We start from the raw sequence: 20,786 nt of genomic DNA, 5'->3' as shown, positions 1-20,786 counted from the left end.
TCTATAAAAATAAAATAAAATAATCTTGTGAGGTGGAAGTATCACTTGAGCCTGGGTGGCCGAGGCTGCAGTGAGCCAGGATGATGCTTCTGCACTCCAGCCTGGGTGACAGAGCAAGGCCATGTCTCGAAAAAAAAAAAAAAAAAAAAAGACTTTTAGGGGGCCAGGGCAGGGATGTGCCTTCATGAAGGTGTTAGTGACCACATGCATGCTGGGGGAACTAGCTAGGCCCTTTGCCCTTGTGCCCCTCTGCCTTTTGCCATGTGAGGACACAGCAACAAGGTGCCCTCCTGGAAGCACAGACCAGGCTCTCACCAGACACAGACACTACTGGTGCTTTGATCTTGGATTTCCCAGCCTCCAGAACCATGAGAAATAAGTATCCATAATTTATAAATTACCTAGTTCCAGGGATTTTGTTATAGCAGCACACACAGATTAAGACAATGGCCAACTAAGTTTTTTGTATTTTTAGTAGAGACAGAGTTTCGCCATGTTACACAGGCTTCAAGTAAGCATTTTCCATTATCCAACTCTGCTCTTCTGGCCAAGGTACAATAGACCTAAACTCTGTTCGAGGAGTGTAGAGGAGTCTGCATTACTGAAAAAGAAGAATGAGACACAAGAAATGTGGAGGAGAAGGCAGACAGTGAGGACTCTACGGATTCCAAGTGGCCTGCCACTCCCCACCTCGGCTATATCACTACCTTGAAGAGCTTGAGTTATCCATGTCTTTATAACAGATTCTCTTTTGGGGGTTAAAAAACTGGAGGACAGCTAGGGTAAATCATTCTTTTGACACGTTTTTCCATAAAAGGTTTTCCATCTTCCCAAGAAAAATGGAGCAGTATCTAGGGGGAAATGGGGAATCAAAGCAGTGAGACTAAGATATGAGACACAAAATCTTATTTCTGTGTTGATAGGAAGGAAACTGATGATTCAAAGGGGGATAGTGCAAGGACCAAGTCCTTGAGAAAGCAGGAGGGTCTAGAAACAGAGTATCAAGGACCCTTCCTAGGGATAGGAACACTTCTTTTTTTTCCTTTTTTTTTTTTTTTTTTTTGAGACGGAGTCTCGCTCTGTTGCCCAGGTTGGAGTGCAGTGGCACAATCTTGGCTCACTGCAACCTCCACCTCCCAGGTTCAAACAATTCCCCTGCGTCAGCCTCCTGAGTAGCTGGAACTACAGGCGTGCACCACCACACCCTGCTAATTTCTGTATTTTCAGTAGAGATAGGATTTCACCATGTTGGCCAGGCTGGTCTTGAACTCCTGACCTCAAGTGATTCACCTGCACTGGCCTCCCAAAGTGCTGGAATTACAGGCATGAACCACTGTGTCTGGCCCGTGTAGGAACACTTGATTATGCCAGGAGGGAAGAAGAAGATGGAGTAGATGTACATTTGTTTGTAGATTTACTGACGGAATTTCCATCCGATGATGTCTTTTTGAGACAAGATCACCTCATGAAAATGAAGTGGGGGAATAGAAGGTATACCAAGTCATCTTGGAGAATGGGAAATAGAGCTTACCTCAAACCTTGAATTAGAGGCCAATTTGAAGGTTATGATCACAAATTTAAGGTTAAAAAAAGCCTAGCTGTGAAATTCTGTTTAGAAGCAGAAAGCTGGGCAGATATTTGGCTTCATCCTGGCTTGGAGTATTGCCAGGTATTTTGTTTGTTTGTTTGTTTGTTTTGAGACGGAGTCTCGCTCTGTTGCCCAGGCTGGAGTGCAGTGGCACGATCTGGGCTCACTGCAAGCTCCGCCTCCCGGGTTCATGCCATTCTCCTGCCTCAGCCTCCTGACTAGCTGGGACTACACGTGCCCGCCACCACGCCCGGCTAATTTTTTGTATTTTTAGTAGAGACGGGGTTTCACCGTGTTAGCCAAGTTGGTCTCAATCTCCTGACCTCATGATCCACCCACCTCAGCCTCCCAAAGTGTTGGGATAACAGGCGTGAGCCACCGCGCCCGGCCATGCCAGGTGGGTATGAAGGAGGCACAGAAAAGCAAGGGAGTGAACAGTACTTGCACTGGAGTAATTATAATGGTAGGAAAGTGATTCCCAATTCCAGCTGCACATTAGAGTCACCCATGGACCTTTCAAACATCCTGATTTAATAGGCCTACGATGGGGCATGGGCACTTATTTTTTTAATTTAATTTTTTTTTTTTTAAGAGATAGGGTCTCACTCTGTCACCCAAACTGGAGTGCAGCTGCATGATCTTGGCTCACTGCAGTCTTGACCTCCCGGGCTTAAGGGATCCTCCCGCCTCACCCTTCCGAGTAGCTAGGACTACAGGAGTGTGCCACCACACCTGGCTAGTTGTTTTTTCACTTTTTGTAGGGCTGGGATCTCACTATGTTGCCCAGGCTGGCCTCAAACTTCTGGGCTCAAGTGATCCACCTGCCTCCCAAAGTGCTGGGATTACAGGCATGAGCCACCATGCCCAGCTGGCATTGATATTTTTTAAGAGCTCCTCATGTCATGTGCTTCTAACATGCAGTTGATGTTGAGAATCACTATATAGACCATGAATCTAAGCTGCGTCACGAGGGAAGATAGGAGGCTAATGAAAAAGTGAGAAAGTGGTAGGGTCAATGAAATTGAAATCACAAAAGTAGTCATAAATTATAGCAGTGGAGTACTAGAGCAAGTCAGCTGGAGGGATGGGAAGTCATGATTGGTAAGTAAATATCTGCGAGGTTTTGAAAATGGTCTAGTCGTGGGAGTGGATTCCCAAGACAGAGTGAAGAAGCTCATTGTAGGTGAGCAGGCAAAGAATGTGAGACCAGAATTTTAAGTAGAGTATCCACATGGACACTGAAAATTGGTGGAAAGGAATGCTGGGCCATGAGTTAAATTCTTCTATGGATGATAGGGTGTGACCAGGGTGGCAGCTGGGAGTTAGAGAGGGTGGTGTCACTACAGAGTGACTCAGACAACCCAGGAAGAGGGCTCTTTGCAGGAGGAACAGGGAGAACTGGCCCAACAGAAACAATAAACATGAACATCACAGAAGACAAGTATCTCTTTTCCTGGCCTGGAGGGGGGATGAAGTCTCAGCTTCCAGGTGAAGGCTTCAAGGGATGGGCAAGCTAGTGTCAGTCATGACATGATGGTGGAAGAAGCCTTTGGTGATGGCGATGATGGAGCAGAGTCTATGGAAGACAGATGCGGAGTCTCAGAGACCCCAGTGGGTATCTGGGAGGGAGAGGCAGTGTGGGGGTGGATCAGGTGAGACTGTGGGATTTACAAGAGGGATGTCATGAGAGGTGGTGGTGTCGAGGGACAAATGGGGAGGCTTGGTCTCCTGAAGAGGAATGGAGACCATGGGGACATGCAACAGGATGAGCTAGTCTCTTGCAGCACAGTGGGCCTCTTTCGATTTTTGTCCCCAATACTTAGCTCAATAGTATGGCTTCTAGCTAGCTGCTATCTCTGGCTTCACAGGGTAGGATAGGACTTTGGGGTGAATAAAACAAGGAAAGCAACTGGGAGGTGGGCAGAGTGGTGTTGTAAAAAAGGAGGTTGTAAAAAGGAGAGGGAGAAGCAGACATCAGCCCGCATGTAGCAGACTGTCCTCCACAGCTGAAATCACATTGGGTGGAGGAATATGACCTGGGACACTGGTGACATCTAATACGGGAGGTCTTCAGGCTCCATTCAACCCTGTCCTGCTACAGATGGAACTGAGGCTCAGATATGGGAATGATTTGTCCAGGTTCACAAGTCATGGGGAATGCCATCTTGAGTCCATAGCAGATGTGCAGAGGTCTCCAGGAGACCCTCCATGGGTCCAGGCCAGGACTCAGGCCCACCCTCCCTCTTCCCTCTGAGCCCCAGGATAGAGACGATGCACAGTGACTTGTTGCCAGTGTCACTTTATTTGGAACATGCTAATGCCAAGTCATGGACCCCCAGTTGGGGGCAGGTGGGAGAGTGTGGGAGGACACAGTCAGTGCTGCTGAGTCCTATGATCACAAGAGGGACAGCTGTAGACTCAACCAGCGGAGCCTGTTAGTGCTTTGAGAAGTCACCTCCTAGGGGACACATGAGGGGGAGATGGGTTAGTAAGAGAAGCAGACTTGTCAGGCTAGTGCCAGGAGAAAGCCCAGAGCCAACACCAGGCCGCCTACTGTGCTCCACCCAGGCGGCATTGGTGCCTCCCACCTGTTTCCCCTTCACCTGCCACACAGTGGGACCTCAGGTTATCATATGGCAGGTACTTAACAGAACTAGGCACCTGCCAGCCACTTCACATGCATGCCTTCGCCAGGTCCACCCAACAAGCCTGCATAGCAGTGTTAGCCCTGCTTAAAAGATGAGGTCAGGGGGCTGGCCGCAGTGGCTCCTGCCTGTAACCCCAGCACTTTTGGAGGCCAAGGCAGGTGGATCACTTGAGCCCAGGAATTCAAGATCAGCCTGGGCAACTTGGTGAAACCCTGTCTCTACAAAGAAAAATTAGCCAGGCATGGTGGCTCACACCTGTGACCTGTGGTCCCAGCTACTCAGAAGGCTGAGGCGAAAGGATCACTTGAGCCCAGGAGTTCCAGGCTGCAGTGAGCCAAGACCACGCAACTGCACTCCAGCCTGGGTGACAGAGTGAGACCCCCTTCTCAAAAAAAAAAAAAAAAAAAAAAAAGATGAGGTCAGGGAGGCTGAGCAAGGAAACAGATGAGCCGGGGTTTGAACAAGGTACAGTTACTCCAGACACCCACACTTACACATGATAGGAGATGAAATGAACAAGAACACTGGGAAGAAGGAAAAACATGGACTAGAAGAACTCAACAAAGAATGATGGAATGAGGAGCTATGTGTGTGTTCCTGGGTCTAGTTCACAACACTGGGTCCTTGCCTAGGCTCCTTCCCCGTCCCCTCCCTGCCTGGAGCCCTGCCTAGACCCACCCTGGCAGGAGCTGCACTGGCAGCTGTGGATGACTGGCAGCACCACGGGCTCTGTGTGGCCACCCAGACAGCGCAGGTTCAGGATCCGCACGGGGCTCTCCGGGTCTAGACGGTAGCTGCAGCAGTCACACTGGCTCTGCAGGTATGGCTCCTGGGCGAGAGGGAGTGGGTGAACTAGGGCCAAATGGAGTTTCCTCCCCTCTTGGCCTTTCCCATTTTAGGCGGGGTGGGATGGCGGGAGGGCCAGAGCACACCCTCTTCCCTGAGCAGGGTGGCTGGGCCACGCAAGCCCCTTTTGCAAGAAGCCCACCTCCTTCACCCCCACTGTCTGAATATCCAACAACCTACAGGTTAAACGAATACTTTTAACGTGGCCATCAGTGCCTCCTGGCTGCAGGGGGAAAGACATACTTCTACCGCAAGGGGCTGAGTCTAGTTGGACAGAGACTTATATATGAAACTACAAATAAGTCAGTTCTAACTGCATAGTTCTGGTCCCAAATGCAAAGTGAGTTCTCCAAAGCAGATCCCTGTGCACTGTGGTTAAAGCACCTCTATCAGAGTCCTATGAACATATCATTTAATTTTATGTATAATTCTATTTATAATTTTACTTTGAAATGGGTAGTACATTCATACAATGCCAGGTTCAAAAACTGCCAGAGGTTATTCAGCAAAAAATTATCCCTCCAATTTCTATCCCACTATCAATTTCTTTCCTCAGGAAAAATAAAAAATAAAAATAAAAAATTTTAAAAAAAAGCCTCTCTTAATTACTTTCTCTCTTTTCTTACTCTATGTTTTAAAAATTCTAAAAGTGTGAAAAAAATTTCAAAAGTGATTTGGGAAGGTATTTCCAGGAGGTCCAGGACGCACCTGGGGGAGCCATAGAGTGGCTGAGGGTTAAGGGGCTGTGTCTTTGGGGACCAGGTAGGAAAGCATCCTTGTCTTCCAGGATGAGGTAAACCAGGTGGACTGAGGTGGGAGAGACGGCCGCAGAGCACTGCGAGGTGGGCCCAGGGGCAGGCAATAATGGGAGTGGAGCTGGAGAGAGGACCCTGGCAGGAGGCAGCTCAGGTCACAGCTCATCAGGCTCGGGCTGAGGGGACTCAGGGTGGGCACAGAGCCCCTCGGATGATCCTAAGAAGGATCAGGGCTTCTGGGTCCACAGAGGGCAAAAGCAGAGTGGAGCCTGCCCAAGACTCAGAGCCAGCCTGGCTCGGACAGCTTGTGGGAAATGTGTGCGGTGATCCTCTCTGTAGAAAGGGCGTTCCGGCAGAGCCCTCATGCTCTCATGCACCGTGTGATGAGTTCTAATTTCAGAGGTTAGCTTAGCTCCTCCATGCCTTTCTTTGCTGGGCTTCTGGCTCATTGCCTTGAGGGGCACAGTGGGCACACTCTGGGAATGGTGTGGGGCCACAGAAGACCTTTGTGGGAGGGGGTCAGTCACCTAGTAAAACCTCTGGGCCAACCCGCAGGTGCACACCACTGCCTCGGGGAAAGCTCCGACCATCCACCTCCCCGACTCCACTGTTATCTCCATGAGAAGCACCTTGTGCCTCATGGCCTCTGGCTGTGCCCAGGTCCCAGGCTCAGCGCAGCCCTCGACAGCCACTGGCCAATGCGACTCCCCTGGCCTGGACGGCAGGTCCCTGGCTCACCTCTGGCATGACATGGGTGCTGGACGGGCAGTACCCACTGCAGTAGCTCACTTCTACCTTGTCCAGGTAGCAGGTCCCTTTGGTGAAGTTTCGAAGCTCCGTGAGGAGCTGGCAGGAGGGCAACTGCTCCTCTGTGGGGAGGGGCATTGAGTGGCAGGAGGTGGGGGCAGGGCACAGGAGGCGGAGGGGACTGAGGGGACTGGGGGGGGTAGGCACAGAAGGTGGAGGTGACTGAGGGGACTGTGTGGAGGGCACAGGAGGAGAAGGTGACAGAGGGGACTGTGGTAGGACACAGGAGGAGGAGGGGAGGGGACTGGGGACTGTGGGGAGGGCACAGGAGGAGGAGGGGAATGAGGGGACTGTGGGGAGGGCACAGGAGGAGGAGGAGACTGTGGTAGGACACAGGAGGAGGAGGGGAGGGGACTGGGGACTGTGGGGAGGGCACAGGAGGAGGAGGAGACTGTGGGAGGACACAGGAGGAGGAGGGGAGGGGACTGGGGACTGTGGGGAGGGCACAGGAGGAGGAGGGGAATGAGGGGACTGTGGGGAGGGCACAGGAGGAGGAGGAGACTGTGGTAGGACACAGGAGGAGGAGGGGAATGAGGGGACTGTGGGGAGGGCACAGGAGGAGGAGGGGACTGTGGGAGGACACAGGAGGAGGAGGGGAGGGGACTGGGGACTGTGGGGAGGGCACAGGAGGAAGAGGGGACTGAGGGGACCGTGTTGGGAAGGCACAGGAGGTGGAGGGGACTGAGGGGACTGTGGGGGAGGAGGTGACTGGGGGACTGTAGGGGGAGGCACAGGAGGATGAGGGGACTGTGGGGGAAGGCACAGGAGGAGGAGGTGGCAGAGGGGATTGTGGGGGAGGGCACAGAAGGAGGAGGGGACTTGGGGAGAGGGGAGAGGAGGAGGAGGTGACTGAGGGGACTTGGTGGGGACAGAGCACAGGAGGAGGAGGTGACGAGGGGACTGTGGGGGGGACAGGGCACAGGAGGAGGAGGAGGTGACTGAGGGGACTGTGGGAAGAGGGGCAGGGCCTGGGTCTGAGGGGAACACGCGGGGTGGGGCAGCAGGTGCTGTGATATGTGCTGGGGTGTTCACTCCTCAAATCCCCATGGCGGGTCGGCCTGGGGGAGGCAGGCAGCAGGCAGGCACCTGCCAGGCTGAAAAGGCCAGGTGTGGGGCGGCAGAGGAGAAGGGTCTAGACTAGGGAGAGGCACCCCACAATGTGCCCAGGTTCCCTCCATACCCAGAGCCTCCCTGCGGCAAGAGGGACAGCAGCTCCCTGGCTCCAGCACCATCTCCTCGCCCTGCAGAGAGAGAGCCCCAAGGTGGTCCTGACACCTGGAGTCCGGCCTGCCCTCCCCAGAGGAGGGTCCCAGCAAGGAGCTTGAGGAACCAGGAGGGTAGTAGGGCTGCAGGGGCTACCTGAGCACAGGTGAGGGGGGAACCACCCCGGAGAGTAGCAGGGATGCAGGGAGTACCTGAGCACAGGTGAGCGGGGAGCAGCGCTGGGTGCAGACAGGCCTCCCACTGAGGCAGAGGCAGCTCTCACAGGCCTCCTGCCATTCAGATCCAGGCTGGGGAGAGTAGGGGAGAGCCTCCTCTTGGTCTCTGCCAACTTGTAGCTTTTTCTCTCTTTTTTTTTTTAATTTTTAATTTTTATTTATTTATTTATTTATTTTTGAGACAGAGTCTCGCTCTGTCGCCAGGCTGGAGTGCAGTGGCGTAATCTCAGCTCACTGCAAGCTCCACCACCCCAGTTCAAGTGATTCTCCTGCCTCAGCCTCCTGAGTAGCTGGGACTACAGGCACGCACCACCACTCCCAGCTAATTTTTGTATTTTTAGTAGAGATGGGGTTTTACCATGTTGGCCAGAATGGTCTTGATCTCTTGACCTCATGATCCGCCTACCTTGGCCTCCCAAAGTGCTGGGATTACAGGCGTGAGCCACCGCGCCCAGCTCCAACTTGTAGACTTTTCTATAATAGTATTCCTGATCCCCAAACCCAGACTGTGAGTGCCTAGCTGGGGCACTGGGCTTGGATGGAGTCAGGCAACAAGAGACCCCGGAGGGAGATGAATTGTTGGGGCCAGAGACAGTCCAAAGGGAGAGGGGAGCCCTGCTGGCCGCTGCAGGGCCTGGAGCAGGGGGAGGAGCCAGTGGAGTTACAGACAGATGGGGAGGCTTGAGGTCAGGAATGGGTGGGTGGTAGCAGAGGGGGTTCTGTGTCTCACCAGGTGGGGATGCCCGAGGTGCCAGCACTCGCAGAGGTCTTCGGGGACGCAGGGGCCTGCCTGGCTGCGGAAGTGCCCAGGCTGGCACACACAGCCCGAGGCTCGAGCCGAACTGCAGTTACTCCGGGTCTCTGTGGCATTCATATCCTGGCATGTCTGCTCGCAGAGCCCCAGCTCCCCCGGGGCCACCTGCTGCCACATTTCTCCAGGGGGGCACTCTGCCAGGGAAGACCATCCAACCCACCTTTCCAGTCAGCCCTGGATCCAGCCTCGATTCCGCCCCTCCCAAGCTGAGCACCCTCATGTCCCCGTCCTGCCTTCTGAGCCGCAGTAGCCTCCAACCACACCTCCTGATCTTTCTTATCCGCCCACTCAAACACTAGCTGGACCCAGGCCAGGTCTCACCTCCTTCAGAAAAGCCTCCCTGACCAATCCTGTCCACCCAGCCTCTATTCTCGGCACTGACGTCTCACCCTCTGGGGCGCTGCCTGCTTGTCAGAGGCCTGGAGACTGTCCCGTCTCTGCCTGTTCTAGGGGGTGGTCTGCCTGGAGGCCGGCCATGCTGCGCCGCATTCACAGAGCCCAGCGCGGCAGAGCTGGGCACACGGTGGGTGGGCCCTTGGTCTTGATCAGACTGGGGCAACACTGCACTGCACAGGGCAAATGCTACTGCCCAGGGGCTGCCAGGCCAGGCCCCTCATTTCTGCTCACCCCTCCAGACCTCAGTTTCCTCACTGGCAGGGAAAGAACCTTCCACTTCCTGGCGTCACTCGCAGCCCTGGCTCTGTGTACACCGTGTGCCGGGGAATGCTCCACAAGTGGGGCAGACCACACTGAGTGCCCAGGGAGCCCTGGCTCTGTGTACACCGTGTGCCGGGGAATGCTCCACAAGTGGGGCAGACCACACTGAGTGCCCAGGGAGCCCTGGCTCTGTGTACACCGTGTGCCGGGGAATGCTCCACAAGTGGGGCAGACCACACTGAGTACCCAGGGAGCCCTGGGCAGGGGGTGCTGGGTCTCCGGTTAGAGAGAGGTCAGTGTGGACAGACAGGGGAGGGCTTCTTGAAGCTCTGTCTAGGCTGTGAGCAGGGCCCTCCTCTCCTCCTCAGTGCCAGTCCCGGGCCTTGACTTTGAAGGTGCAGAGGGCATGGACGGCCACATCTCACCCTGACAGTCAATAAGGGAACAGCTGAAGGCTCCACCATGGCAGACACTGGGAAGACAGAAGCACACTCAGATGCCTCCCATGCCCTCCTCCCCACCCTTCCTCATCCCTGCTCCCCACCCCAGGGCCAGGCCCTCACCAGCGGGTGCAGTTCCGGGTGAGCACAGTCCCTGGGGGCAGCTCCTGGGCCTGCTCTTCCAGGGTCAGGGTGAGGCCCCAGGGCAGAGAATGCTGGGTGCAGGGGCAGGCAGTGGGAGGCATGCACGTGCCATTGTGCAGCAGCTGCAGCGAGGCAGGTTCAGTGACACTCAGACCACCGCCTCTTCCCTCCCCACCTGCCGGCTTCCCCCACAGGGAGTCAGGACACAGCACCCAATACCCACCTGCCCTCCAGGGCAGCCACAGCCAGGCTGGCAGGGCTCCTGCACACAGATGGCATCAGGCTGCAGATGCCAGCAGAGGCGCGGGCATGAGGTGGCACAGGCGCTAAGCACCTGGCCAGGGGGGCACTCTGTGGGGTGCACACAGATAGGGAGATGGGAGGGACCCAGCAACTCCAGTCCCAGGGAGGGGGCTGCCCTGAGTCCGACCTCCTCTCCCCACACCTACCCCCCACGGCTGGGGCAGGGCCTGGGCTCGGCAGCAATGGAGGGGTCAGTCACCTGCCGCCCAGGGCACTCACCAGGGCAGGGCTGCAGGTTACACTCCTGCCGTTGCTCCGTGTCCTGGGCCTGGCATGGTGCCATCCCAGGACCTCCCTCGCAGCTCCGATGTCGCTCCATAGTGCCCCCACCACAGGGGGCCGAGCAACTGCTCCAGGCTGACCAAGGCCCAAGGACTGGACACCCCTGGTGTGGGCACACCAGGGACCCGTTGACACAGGTGCTGTGGACAGGGGTAAGCACAAAGGGCTCCAGTCAGGGTGAACAGAACCCTTGCTCCCCAGCAATGCCAACGAAGGCTGACCTGCCCCGTGCCTCCACCCAAAGCTCCCTTAGCCCTGGCGGGGCTGCAGCCATACCAGTTTTGGCAGTCCAGCTGCACCACCTGGGCCGGGGCCAGCTCCCAAGAGGCATTGGCACTAGGGAGGCCACAGCGGCAAGAGGAGATCGGCACACAGTGCCCATCCTGAACCAGCTGGCCAGGGGGACAGCGGCAGCCTAGGGATGTGGGTAAAGAGGCCGAACAAAATTGGGTGCTCAGGAAGGGCTTACCCAATGGATCCTCCCCCGGCAACCAGATCGAGTCCAAAGCCTGGTTTCCACAGTACCTCCCACTGCCCATGCACAGTAAAGGGCTGCTCTAGCCTGTGTGGGCACCACTCAGTAACCCTGACAGCCACCTGAGCATCCACATGGAACAGTGGCCCTGAGTGACGCTCACTCCTTGCAGGACTCAGAGCTGGCTGCTGAAAGTGACCACTTTCCTGCCCCGCCACTCATGACCCAGCAGTCTGAACTTCCCCCACCCCTGCCCGAGATCACACACTCTCTGGGAGCAGGAGGCAGTTGAGGGAGGCCCAGGCTTTCCGGGAACTCCCAGCCAGGTGGTGGGACCTGCTGGCTACCTGGGCGGCAGGGTCCCTGTAGACACTGAACGCGGTCCCAGAGGTCGGCACAGCTGCGTGGGCACTGGCTGGCACAGTCGAGGGTGAATACAGTGTTTCGGGCCTCGCAGCTCTCACCTGAGGACCAGATGATAGGAGTACGTGTTGGGGACACTTATGGCTCCCCGCTTCTACTGCACGGCTCTGGGGTAGAGCCAACTCTCCCCTCAGGTTTGATCTCAGATGTTCCCGTCCCAGACCCTCCTCTGAATGCGGGGATGGGAGTTACCTGGGCAGGGCCCTCTGTTGCAGCTTTCTGTCTGAGCCCATGGCCCCTGGCAGCCTCCTCCAGTGGGGGCCTCTGTCCCTCTCCAGCGTAGCCTGAACCCCCCACTGCAGGGCACCTGGCAGGGGCTCCATGGCCCCCACAGACTCCACTGGCATGAGTCTGGGGAAGGCACAATGGAGTCAGTACCCAGGCCCATCTCCAGCCTTCCCCTCAAGCCTTGAGCTTTGTTGCTGCAAATGCTCCGGCTGGCCTTAAAGCCCTCTAGGCCCTCCCGCTCCTCTCTCTAGCTGCTGCCCGGACCCCACCCCAGCTTCAAATCCTGCAGGCCCTAGAGGCAAGCAGGAGGGGCAGCAGATCAATGCGCTCTATAGCCTAGCCCCTTCCACAAGGTTCCCCCAACCCGCACTCCAGGCCCCTCCTATCCTGTGGCCTCTGCCTCTCCCCATTACCAGGGCAGGCTCCAGGGTCAGGGCAGAGGCGCTGCTGGCGGAGGGGTGCAGTGCAGAGGTGAGGGGCTCCAGTCCAGGGCCTCCCTGTCACAGGATCCAGACAGAGCCGGTGGCGGTGCTGCTCTGAAGCCAGCAGCGGGGCCGAGGTGGGAGAGAGGCTGGTTGTGTCCTGGAGCCAGCGCTCCTCTAGGGCAGTTCTGGAGGCAGAGGCCAGGGTGCTGGGCGGCAGGCAGGGCCCACAGGGCGACCACTCGGACCACTCACTCAGAGGCAGAAGACCTGGAAGGGCAGGGTGTGGGTGCCCTTCCCAGTGACTGCCCCCCAGCCCAGAGACCCTGGGGACAGGCAGGCGGGGCTCAGGGTCATGACCAGGAAGTGCTGGAAACAGGAAGGCTGAGGGTGCAGGGTAGGGTGACCCACCATCCCTGTTTGCCTGGGACTGTCCCCGTCTTAGCACTGAAAGTTCTGCATCCCAGAAGCCCCCTAGTCCCAAGCAATGGGGACAGTTGTCTCCATAGGTCAGGGTTACCTTGACAGCCCTGGCTGGTGCAGTGCAGCTCCCCACGCCGGCATTCACTGCGGGAGGGGGTGGTCAGGGTAGACTAAGGGAGGCAGGAGCCAGCCCAGGACCTCCCGGGTGGGGGAGGGGGGGGCGGTCATGCAAGGGTAACCTGAGCCCTAGGCACATTTGGGGCAAGATAAGGGAGCTGCAAACTCTGGCATCTCATGGTCCTGTGTCCTGAGGCTGGACTGGGCCCCCCAGGCCTCCCTGCCCTATTCCCTGGCCCCAACACTCTGTCTCCCTTCCCCCATCACTCACCACTCCTTACACCCCACTCCTTCCCCCATCACTCACCACTCCTTACACCCCACTCCTTCCCCCATCACTCACCACTCCTTACACCCCACTCCTTCCCCCATCACTCACCACTCCTTACACCCCACTCCTTCCCCCATCACTCACCACTCCTTACACCCCACTCCTTCCCCCATCACTCACCACTCCTTACACCCCACTCCTTCCCCCATCACTCACCACTCCTTACAGCCCACTCCTTCCCCCATCACTCACCACTCCTTACACCCCACTCCTTCCCCCATCACTCACCACTCCTTACACCCCACTCCTTCCCCCATCACTCACCACTCCTTACACCCCACTCCTTCCCCCATCACTCACCACTCCTTACAGCCCACTCCTTCCCCCATCACTCACCACTCCTTACAGCCCACTCCTTCCCCCATCACTCACCACTCCTTACACCCCACTCCTTCCCCCATCACTCACCACTCCTTACAGCCCAGCTGCAGGCGGTCCCCAGGGGCCAGGGTTATCCTGGCTCCCGCTGCTGAGGTATGCCAGCAGTTACACTGCTCCAGGGGAATGCAGCCCCCAGCCTGCTCCAGCAGCCCCTGGGTGGAAGGAGAGACGGGACAGTGATCATCGTGTCATCCCAGCACCCAGCACTGTGCCCTGCCTGCAGCAGGTGCAGATGTATGATGCCGAGCGAACGGCAAGCTGGGAGGAGGCACCAAGTTCCAAGGAGTTTGAAGGAGGTGGGGTCACCATAGACATCACAGAGAGGAGGAGGAGTGGGAGTGTGGGCAGAGAACCCCCTTTTTCTTGGGAGTTGCCCCAGCTCCCAGCTCTCACCTTGGGGCAGTAGCAGCCCGGCTGGCAGGGCGGCAGGTCCTGGCAGAGCTGATGGCTCAGGTGTGTGGCACAGAGCCCAGCACAGGGGGAGCCGCAGGCATGGAACTCAAAGGGAGGCGTGCAGCTGTCCTCTGGGGGAGATGCGGGAGAGGCAGGCTGGTGGGGGAACAGCCCAGAGACACCACTCCCAAAGCCCAGAGAACATGCTGCATGGTTCCACTGAGGCCCCTTGGGGTCACCTGGCAAGAGTACAAGATGCCCACCCTCCACATGTCAGAACAAACCAGTGTTCCCCATCTGGCACCCACTCAGCTCCTGTGGGCATCTCCAGGGAAGATCAGGATGGGTTGGGCCTTGGAGAGCCAGGAAGATGCCTGGAGGAGGCAGCTGAGGAGGGGGCTGCAGGAGTGAGGGGCCTGGCAGGAGTGAGGGGCCTGGCAGGTGCTCCAGAGATTGGCAAATGGGAGACAGAGGGGCAGAGATGGAGGGCAGGAGGGCAGCTGCAGCAGGAGGCGGGCAAGACACCCTCCTAGAGGGCAGCTACACGGGCCAAAGTCACAGGCGGGCTGGCAACTGCAGGGTGGACAAATTGTGGTGAGGGATTGGGGGTGCAGCTGTGACGGAGTATCTGGGGAGAACAGGGGAGTGGCTGGGTTCGAGGGCAGGCATGGGTGCAGGCACAGGTGCAGGCAGCCACTTTGAGGTCTTGGGGTCATTACATTGGCTGTGAGGGGAGCAGGGAGTTCCAACAGGGACCCTTGGTGGCTGCTGCCCTGCTCAGCTCCCTGTTTTCTTGCTCCTGGAGCCTCACCAGAACAGTTGCCGATAAGGCAAGGCCGGAAGTGGCCATCCAGCCGCGTGCAGGGGGCGCCTGCCCTGGCCCCTTGGGACGCCGGGCCCTGGTGTCGGTAGCGCTGCTGCACCAGCACCTGGCAAGAGCAGCGCGTCCAGCTGCTCCAGCTGCTCCACACACACTCCTCTAGGGACCAGAGGGGTGTGTCAGCCCCCTTCTCCCCTGCCTGCCCTCTCACCCCAGCCCTGCTGACACCCTCCACAGGAAACAGGCAAGAGGGGCCTGAAAGGCTGGGCTGGCTGGACGCCCTCTCACCCCACAAGGAGGGTCCCAAGGGAAGAGATGGTGGGAAGACGAAAGGAACTGAGCAAAATATGGGGGCACAGACAGGGCAGGCTTATTTGAAGGGATCATCCGGGAACTAGAAAAATATTTATTTTCTGAATCTCCCAAGGTAGGAAAAGTGGAGAGGTGATTTCACTTCCCCTGCACACTCACCCGGGCAGGGCCCTGGGTAGCAGCCCTGGGTGTCCAGGTGGAGAAAGGTGCCATTGCAGGTGGGGTCCGCCTTGGCTATCAGGCAGGGGCAGGACCCAGAGCGAGAGGCCAGGCCCAGGCCACAGCTGCGGGAACAGGGCCCCCACGGGCCCCAGGAGCAGGCCTCCAGCAGCCCTGGGCAAGGCTGCTGCCCACAAGGCTGGGTCTGGGTGTCAGGGCCCAGGCAGGGTGGGCTCCCATGGTGAGGGGCTGCGGCCCTGCAGGCCCGGGTTCGGACCTGGTTTCCACCTCCACAGGAGACAGGGCAGTCAGACCAGGAGGACCACAGCGTCCAGGCCTCAGGCACTGTGGGAGGGCACAGGTGAGGTCAGAGGAGGTGGAGGGAGCCAAGGCCAGAGGACTGGGTGGGGACCTGCATGGTGGCCCAGGGAATGGCAGTTAAGTAAGGTGGGAGAAAATGAGACCCAGAGCACATGGCAGACAAGGCGTGAGGCTAGAAGCATGGCTGAGGCGGGGATCCGGAGGCAGCCCAGACCTGCACACTCCGTGTCTTCGCAGATCACACCCTCCGGGGTGCAGGAGCTGGGAAAGAGCCAGGACTCAGGACGCTGCTCTCCAGCAGGGTGGTCCCAGCCCCGCTCCCTGCCCTGCACTCACCACTGCTGGCACTCCCCGTGCAGCCAGCTGTCCCCCAGGGCGCGGGGGCGAGTGCCCTGCAGGCACAGGGGTGGGCACGAGGGCTGAGGACAGCGCTGGCTCTGGGACTGTTCCTCCCGACACTCTGGGGCCCACGAGCCCGACGTGGAGGACCTGGGTGGGGCCAGGAGGTGAGAGATGGCCCAGGCCCCTCATCACTTGTCTGTCTTCTGGTGAGACACCCTGACGGGACACCTCAGGGTGTGCATGGAGACAGCTAAGGAAAAGCCAGGGCAACCAGGGACAGAGCTGGCCCAGGGTCTGGGGTGGTGCTGTCGCTGGTGAGAGCGGGACCCAGGAACTCTCTGTCAGAAGGGAGACTGCGCCTTGCAGAGTGAGGCCCTGGGTGGCAGAGGGGACCTCTAGCCCTGCCAGCCCCATACCGGAAGCGGCTCTGCTGCCCTCCGGGCCCACATGAGTGGCTGCAGGGACTCCAGGCTGACCAGCGGCTCCAGGCACAATGGGTGGGAGGCGGGCAGGGCTGAGCCGTGCAGAAGAGCCGCCCAGCTTGGCATGAGCAGTTGTTGCAGGCATCCTGGTGCTGGCTCCCCGGGGCCCAAATGTGGCCCTGGGCATCGGTGCAGTCACAGTGCCCAATTGGCACGCAGCCGCCATCCTGCTCCAGAGACCCTGTGGGGCAAGGGCTGGAGCTGGCACCCCTGGCCCCACCCACACCTTCCCACTCAGCCACCCTGATACTCCTGAAGGACAGGGCAGCACCTACCCTTTGGGCAGCGGCAGCCCTTCTGGCAGACCTGGTCGTCCTGACACACAATTCCCTCCTGGAGGTCTGAGCAGCGGCGGGGGCAGCGGTTGGCACAGGTGACCACCTCCATGCCTGCTGGGCAGCCGGCCTCTAAGCAGATGGGGGGGCCCAGAGTCAGGAGGGCCCAGGGCTCAGAAACCCTCCCTCTTCCCTGCTGGGGACTCCCTACATCCATGAAGCTACAGGACCCATCCCATCCCCCACGTTGGTGCCCACTGAAACACAGAAGACTCAGGAAGACTCTGGGATTGGGACATTCTAGGTAGACAGTGAGTGCCTCTCACCTCCTGTGAGTTCTCAGCACCTACCCTGGTACCCAGTAAACGTTTGCGGAGGTGGACTACATTTGTGGGTCTCAAAAGCCAACAGTGTCACCTGAAGCCTCTTTTGTGTCCCCCCAGAGGGTGGGTGGGGACAGAGGAGGGGAGCCCTGGGGGAACCCATGCCACAGGCCTGGTGAGCTGGGGAGGGCCAATTAAAGCAGCTGAAGCTTGGGGGTGACAGGAGGTGGCGCAGGTTCAGCTACAGTCACTGGCTCCATCCACCACCCACAAGTGCCACGCCCGCTCCTGACAGGGCCACTGTCAAAGCCTCCAAAACTCGTGACAGGACTGGATGGCTCTTTCCCACCTTGGGGGTGGGAAAGCCGAGAGGAGGAGCTCCTGTTGGTTGGGGTGGCCGGGGTGGATCTTTGGGCCTTGGCACAGACAACAGACGCACTCAGGGTATCCTTGCCCAATGCCAGGCCCAGCCATCCACCCAGAGGGCTCAGTTTCCAAACTGGCCCATGAGGTAGCAGCCGGGCCCCATGCAGAGTGGAGCCCAATAGGGGTGGGACAGGACTGTCACCACTGACATACCACAAGGCGTGGGATTGCAGAGCCGGGCCTGGTGCCACTCCCCAGCACAGGGGGCACCCCCGTTCTTGGGTGGGGGGCTCGAGCAGCTGCGGCTTCTCAGGGATTGGCCTCCCCCACAGCTGCGGTCACACCAGGACCAGGGACTCCAGCGTGACCAGCCCCCGGGCACTGTGTGGGAAAGAGAATGGCCACCTGAGGGGTCGGCTCAGGCAGGGGCCCCCACCTCTCCCACGAGCCCAGGTCAGGATCTGGTGCGAGAGACGGAAGTGCACGCAGGTAGGCTGGGTGCCTGGGAGGGGGCACTGATGCCAGGGGCCTTCCAGGGGCAGAGCCTAGGGTACGCCCTGGTCTCCCCCAGCTGCCTCACCTGGGCAGGCTCGCAGGTTACAGAAGCGGCGCTCTTGGTAGGCGGTAAGGATGTCGGGGCACCAGTGCCCGCTGGGCCCAGGGGGACGATATGCCCGCAGGCGGCGCTGCTGACCCACCCCGCAGCTGCGGGAGCAAGGTTCCCACGGGGCCCAGGAGGTCCAGGAACAGTTCCCAGCCTCACAGCCAGGGCCAGGGCACAGGGGCAGCTCTGTGACACAAAGCGGAGCTGGAGCCAGTCCCGGCTGCACGACACCTGCCCAGCCTTTCCCCTCTGCTCCCAGCTTAAGGATAGAACTCCACCACCCAGGCTTAAGGGTAGAACTCTACCACCCAGGCCAGCCTCGTCCAGAGCTCTGGGCTCTCCGTCTGGATCTGACATTGACTACTGTGCGGCTTTGACAACTGGGCCTCAGTATCCCCTTTTCTCATCGGGGACAGTAATCCCAGACTCACAGGGCTGCAGAGAGATTTGGGTGGGACCTTGGGGTGGCTGGAGAGTTCAGCACACACACAAGAGAACAAGGGATGTGCTGGAAGTTGGGCTCCCCAGCAGCTGCTGAGGTTGGCAAAGAGGACCCAGAGCCCGGAGTCAGCCACTGATTTGAAATGAGATGTCAACACTAGAAACCAATGATTACTTGAGAGGTATTAGATGTTGGAACTTGGGGGTTACAATGAGTTGTCTGAGGGTGGTGGCTGGGGTCAGAGGTTGAGGCTGGAAGGTGCACCTGTGCACGAGGGCAGGTTGCAGGGGCGCTCCTGTAATGGGTCACCCATGGTGCAGTTAGCCAGGCAGAGGCGGGTGCGGCTGCGCCATGCAGGGCGAGCAGGGTCCGTGCAGCTTCCGGAGCAGGGGGACCAGGAGGACCACGGGCCCCAGCCACCTGGGGGAGGGAGTGGGGAGGGCGCCTCCTGGGATGAGTCGGCCCTGAGCTTCAGCCTCTCCAGGAAGCAGGGGAGGGGGAAAGGGTCCCTGGGCTTGCTCTTCCCACAGGGAGGCCATGAGGCAGAGGTGCAGGGAGTCTGGAGCTACCTGGAAGGCCTGTCACTGGCTCCACCGTGGACCCTTCAGCCCCTGTGCCAAAGGAAACCCCGCTCAGAAATGTTTTTGTACCCACAGTGCACCAGGACCCCGCCTAAGGCTGGCAGCTGGCACTGTGGGCTCACAGCTATCTAGTCCAGCCCTCCTCAGCTTGAGCTCCTGTGGACACCCAGGCCCCAAGCACAGCACTTCACTGCAGGATCAAGGCCTTTGCTCAAGCCGTTCCTTTCCTTCCAATACTGGTCAAAGTTCCCTCCCTCCCTCAAAACCCCTCAGATACTGCCTCCTCCAAGAAGACCTCCTAGATGTTTGTCCAGTGCCATCCTGACCCCAGCCCTGCCCACCACCTTCCTGTTATCCTTACCAGGGCAGTCTGGGCTGGGGCAGTACTCAAGGCCCTGGCGGGGCCCACGGCAGCCCTGACCACTGGGGACGGGCATGGGGAGCACACACTGGCGGCTGCGGGTGCGGGTGCCCAGCCCACCACAGGAGCGGGAGCATGGGCCCCACGGGCTCCAGGGACCGAAACCACCACCGGCCTCGAAGCAGTCCTCCAGGGAGCAAGACAGCGTCCCATGTGCACAGGAGCTGGGGGAAGAGCCAGGTTAACCCAGCCCAGGTGGGGTCAGAGGGCAGACTGGGGTTCCTGGTCTCTTACCCTCTAACCCCTCCCTCCACTGAAAATCTCCTTGACCCTCACCATCCCCCTCACCAGTTGCCGCAGCTTGTATGAAGTGTCTGACCCGAGCCGAGCTCATCTCCAGGCCCAAGGGACTGACCAGGGTCAGCTCTGGCGGCTCCCAGCTCCTGCAGTAGCCAGACTGTCAGCACACAAGGGCACTCCTGGGGAAGTGGGGCAGAGCAGACAGCATTACAGCACAGGCCACCCACCCAGGGCCGGGCACATCCCCTGGAGAGACTTGGGGAGGGTCAGTGTGAGGACCCAGAAGAGGGCTTCAGGCTGCAGGAAAGCATTTCCAGGAGCAGGGGCTGTTCACCCACGTCAGGGAAATGAGCACACCATGAGAGGGGCATGGCCTGGGCTTGGCCTGAGCTGGCTTCCCCACACAGAGTGCCCAGCAGGACACAAGGAGGCGCCAACACAGGCCCTCACAGACTCAGATGTGGTGGGGGGGCAGAAAGAGCCTCAGCCAGGAATCGAGATGTTAGGTTTGGGTCTGGCTCTGCTGCTGTGTGTGACCTTGGTGTGTCCCCTCCCCTCTCTGGGTCTCACTGTCACCATCTCTAGGTCTAGGAGGTGAGACCAGGTAAGTAGCAGCTCTGGTCCCTCCTGGCTATGGCATCCTGGAACTCTGGCTCAGGGGTGGCCACTGGGCAGCCGGCCTTAGGATTAGGAAAGGGATCCCTGTGTGCCCGCTGGGCTCAGCAGAGCAGAGCTGGCCCCGGCTGCCGCTGGGATGCACAGCGGGGGACCAGCTGAGGCCAAGGGGAGTGAAGGTGAGGGGCACTGTTCCCACAAGTGTGTGATAGGCAAGAGAGGAGCGGTGAAGACCCATGCCCCACAGTGGAGGACAGGAAGGTGAGGCTGGGCCAGTGAGGTTGGAGGACATGAGAACCTGGCAGGAAACTGCCCCTCCCTGCCAGGATGAGGGGTCAGTGGGAAACACAGGGGCGGGTGAGAGCCCCGGCAGGGTTGGGAGATGTGCCGGTCAGGAGCAGAGGCCAGGCAAGTCCAGAGGCGGCAGGTGTCCCCCATTCCCGGGGAACCAGGGACCCCGGGAGTCTGCGTCTAAGTCTGCCTGCCCCCGACGCTGTCAGCAGAGGCCTCAGGTGGCCTCACCAGTCTGTATTCTGCATAGGGGCCTGCCCAGGGGCGACAGGGTCT

The 20,786-nt window shown here is 58.8% G+C and overlaps 1 protein-coding gene across 3 annotated transcripts in view; it reads right to left on the bottom strand.

Moving 5' to 3' along the window:
* Positions 1-3,871: 3,871 nt before the first annotated feature.
* Positions 3,872-20,786, bottom strand: part of SSPOP (SCO-spondin) — a 60,067-nt gene continuing 43,152 nt past the window's right edge. For all 3 annotated transcript variants that reach the window (XM_065542729.1, XM_074036290.1, XM_074036291.1), the window contains 29 exons: positions 19,653-19,783; positions 19,305-19,528; positions 18,932-18,973; positions 18,627-18,782; positions 17,897-18,106; positions 17,530-17,697; positions 16,628-16,759; positions 16,287-16,533; positions 15,865-16,017; positions 15,743-15,789; positions 15,208-15,552; positions 14,728-14,895; positions 13,917-14,047; positions 13,551-13,675; positions 12,792-12,838; positions 12,263-12,541; positions 11,814-11,972; positions 11,546-11,662; positions 11,000-11,138; positions 10,661-10,863; positions 10,362-10,489; positions 10,118-10,260; positions 9,980-10,026; positions 8,814-9,031; positions 8,060-8,155; positions 7,825-7,885; positions 6,576-6,706; positions 4,915-5,065; positions 3,872-4,046 (listed from right to left, as the gene is read on the bottom strand). In XM_065542729.1, the coding sequence (XP_065398801.1) occupies positions 4,024-4,046; positions 4,915-5,065; positions 6,576-6,706; positions 7,825-7,885; positions 8,060-8,155; positions 8,814-9,031; positions 9,980-10,026; positions 10,118-10,260; positions 10,362-10,489; positions 10,661-10,863; positions 11,000-11,138; positions 11,546-11,662; positions 11,814-11,972; positions 12,263-12,541; positions 12,792-12,838; positions 13,551-13,675; positions 13,917-14,047; positions 14,728-14,895; positions 15,208-15,552; positions 15,743-15,789; positions 15,865-16,017; positions 16,287-16,533; positions 16,628-16,759; positions 17,530-17,697; positions 17,897-18,106; positions 18,627-18,782; positions 18,932-18,973; positions 19,305-19,528; positions 19,653-19,783 (4,221 nt within the window). In that variant the 3' untranslated portion in view covers positions 3,872-4,023. The remainder of the gene's footprint in view (positions 4,047-4,914; positions 5,066-6,575; positions 6,707-7,824; positions 7,886-8,059; positions 8,156-8,813; positions 9,032-9,979; positions 10,027-10,117; positions 10,261-10,361; positions 10,490-10,660; positions 10,864-10,999; positions 11,139-11,545; positions 11,663-11,813; positions 11,973-12,262; positions 12,542-12,791; positions 12,839-13,550; positions 13,676-13,916; positions 14,048-14,727; positions 14,896-15,207; positions 15,553-15,742; positions 15,790-15,864; positions 16,018-16,286; positions 16,534-16,627; positions 16,760-17,529; positions 17,698-17,896; positions 18,107-18,626; positions 18,783-18,931; positions 18,974-19,304; positions 19,529-19,652; positions 19,784-20,786) is intronic.

This window comes from Macaca fascicularis, chromosome 3 (assembly GCF_037993035.2).
Source record: "Macaca fascicularis isolate 582-1 chromosome 3, T2T-MFA8v1.1".
NCBI lineage: Eukaryota > Metazoa > Chordata > Mammalia > Primates > Cercopithecidae > Macaca > Macaca fascicularis.
The sequence above is the reverse complement of the archived record's forward strand: the minus strand, read 5'-3'. Positions and strand labels throughout refer to the sequence as shown.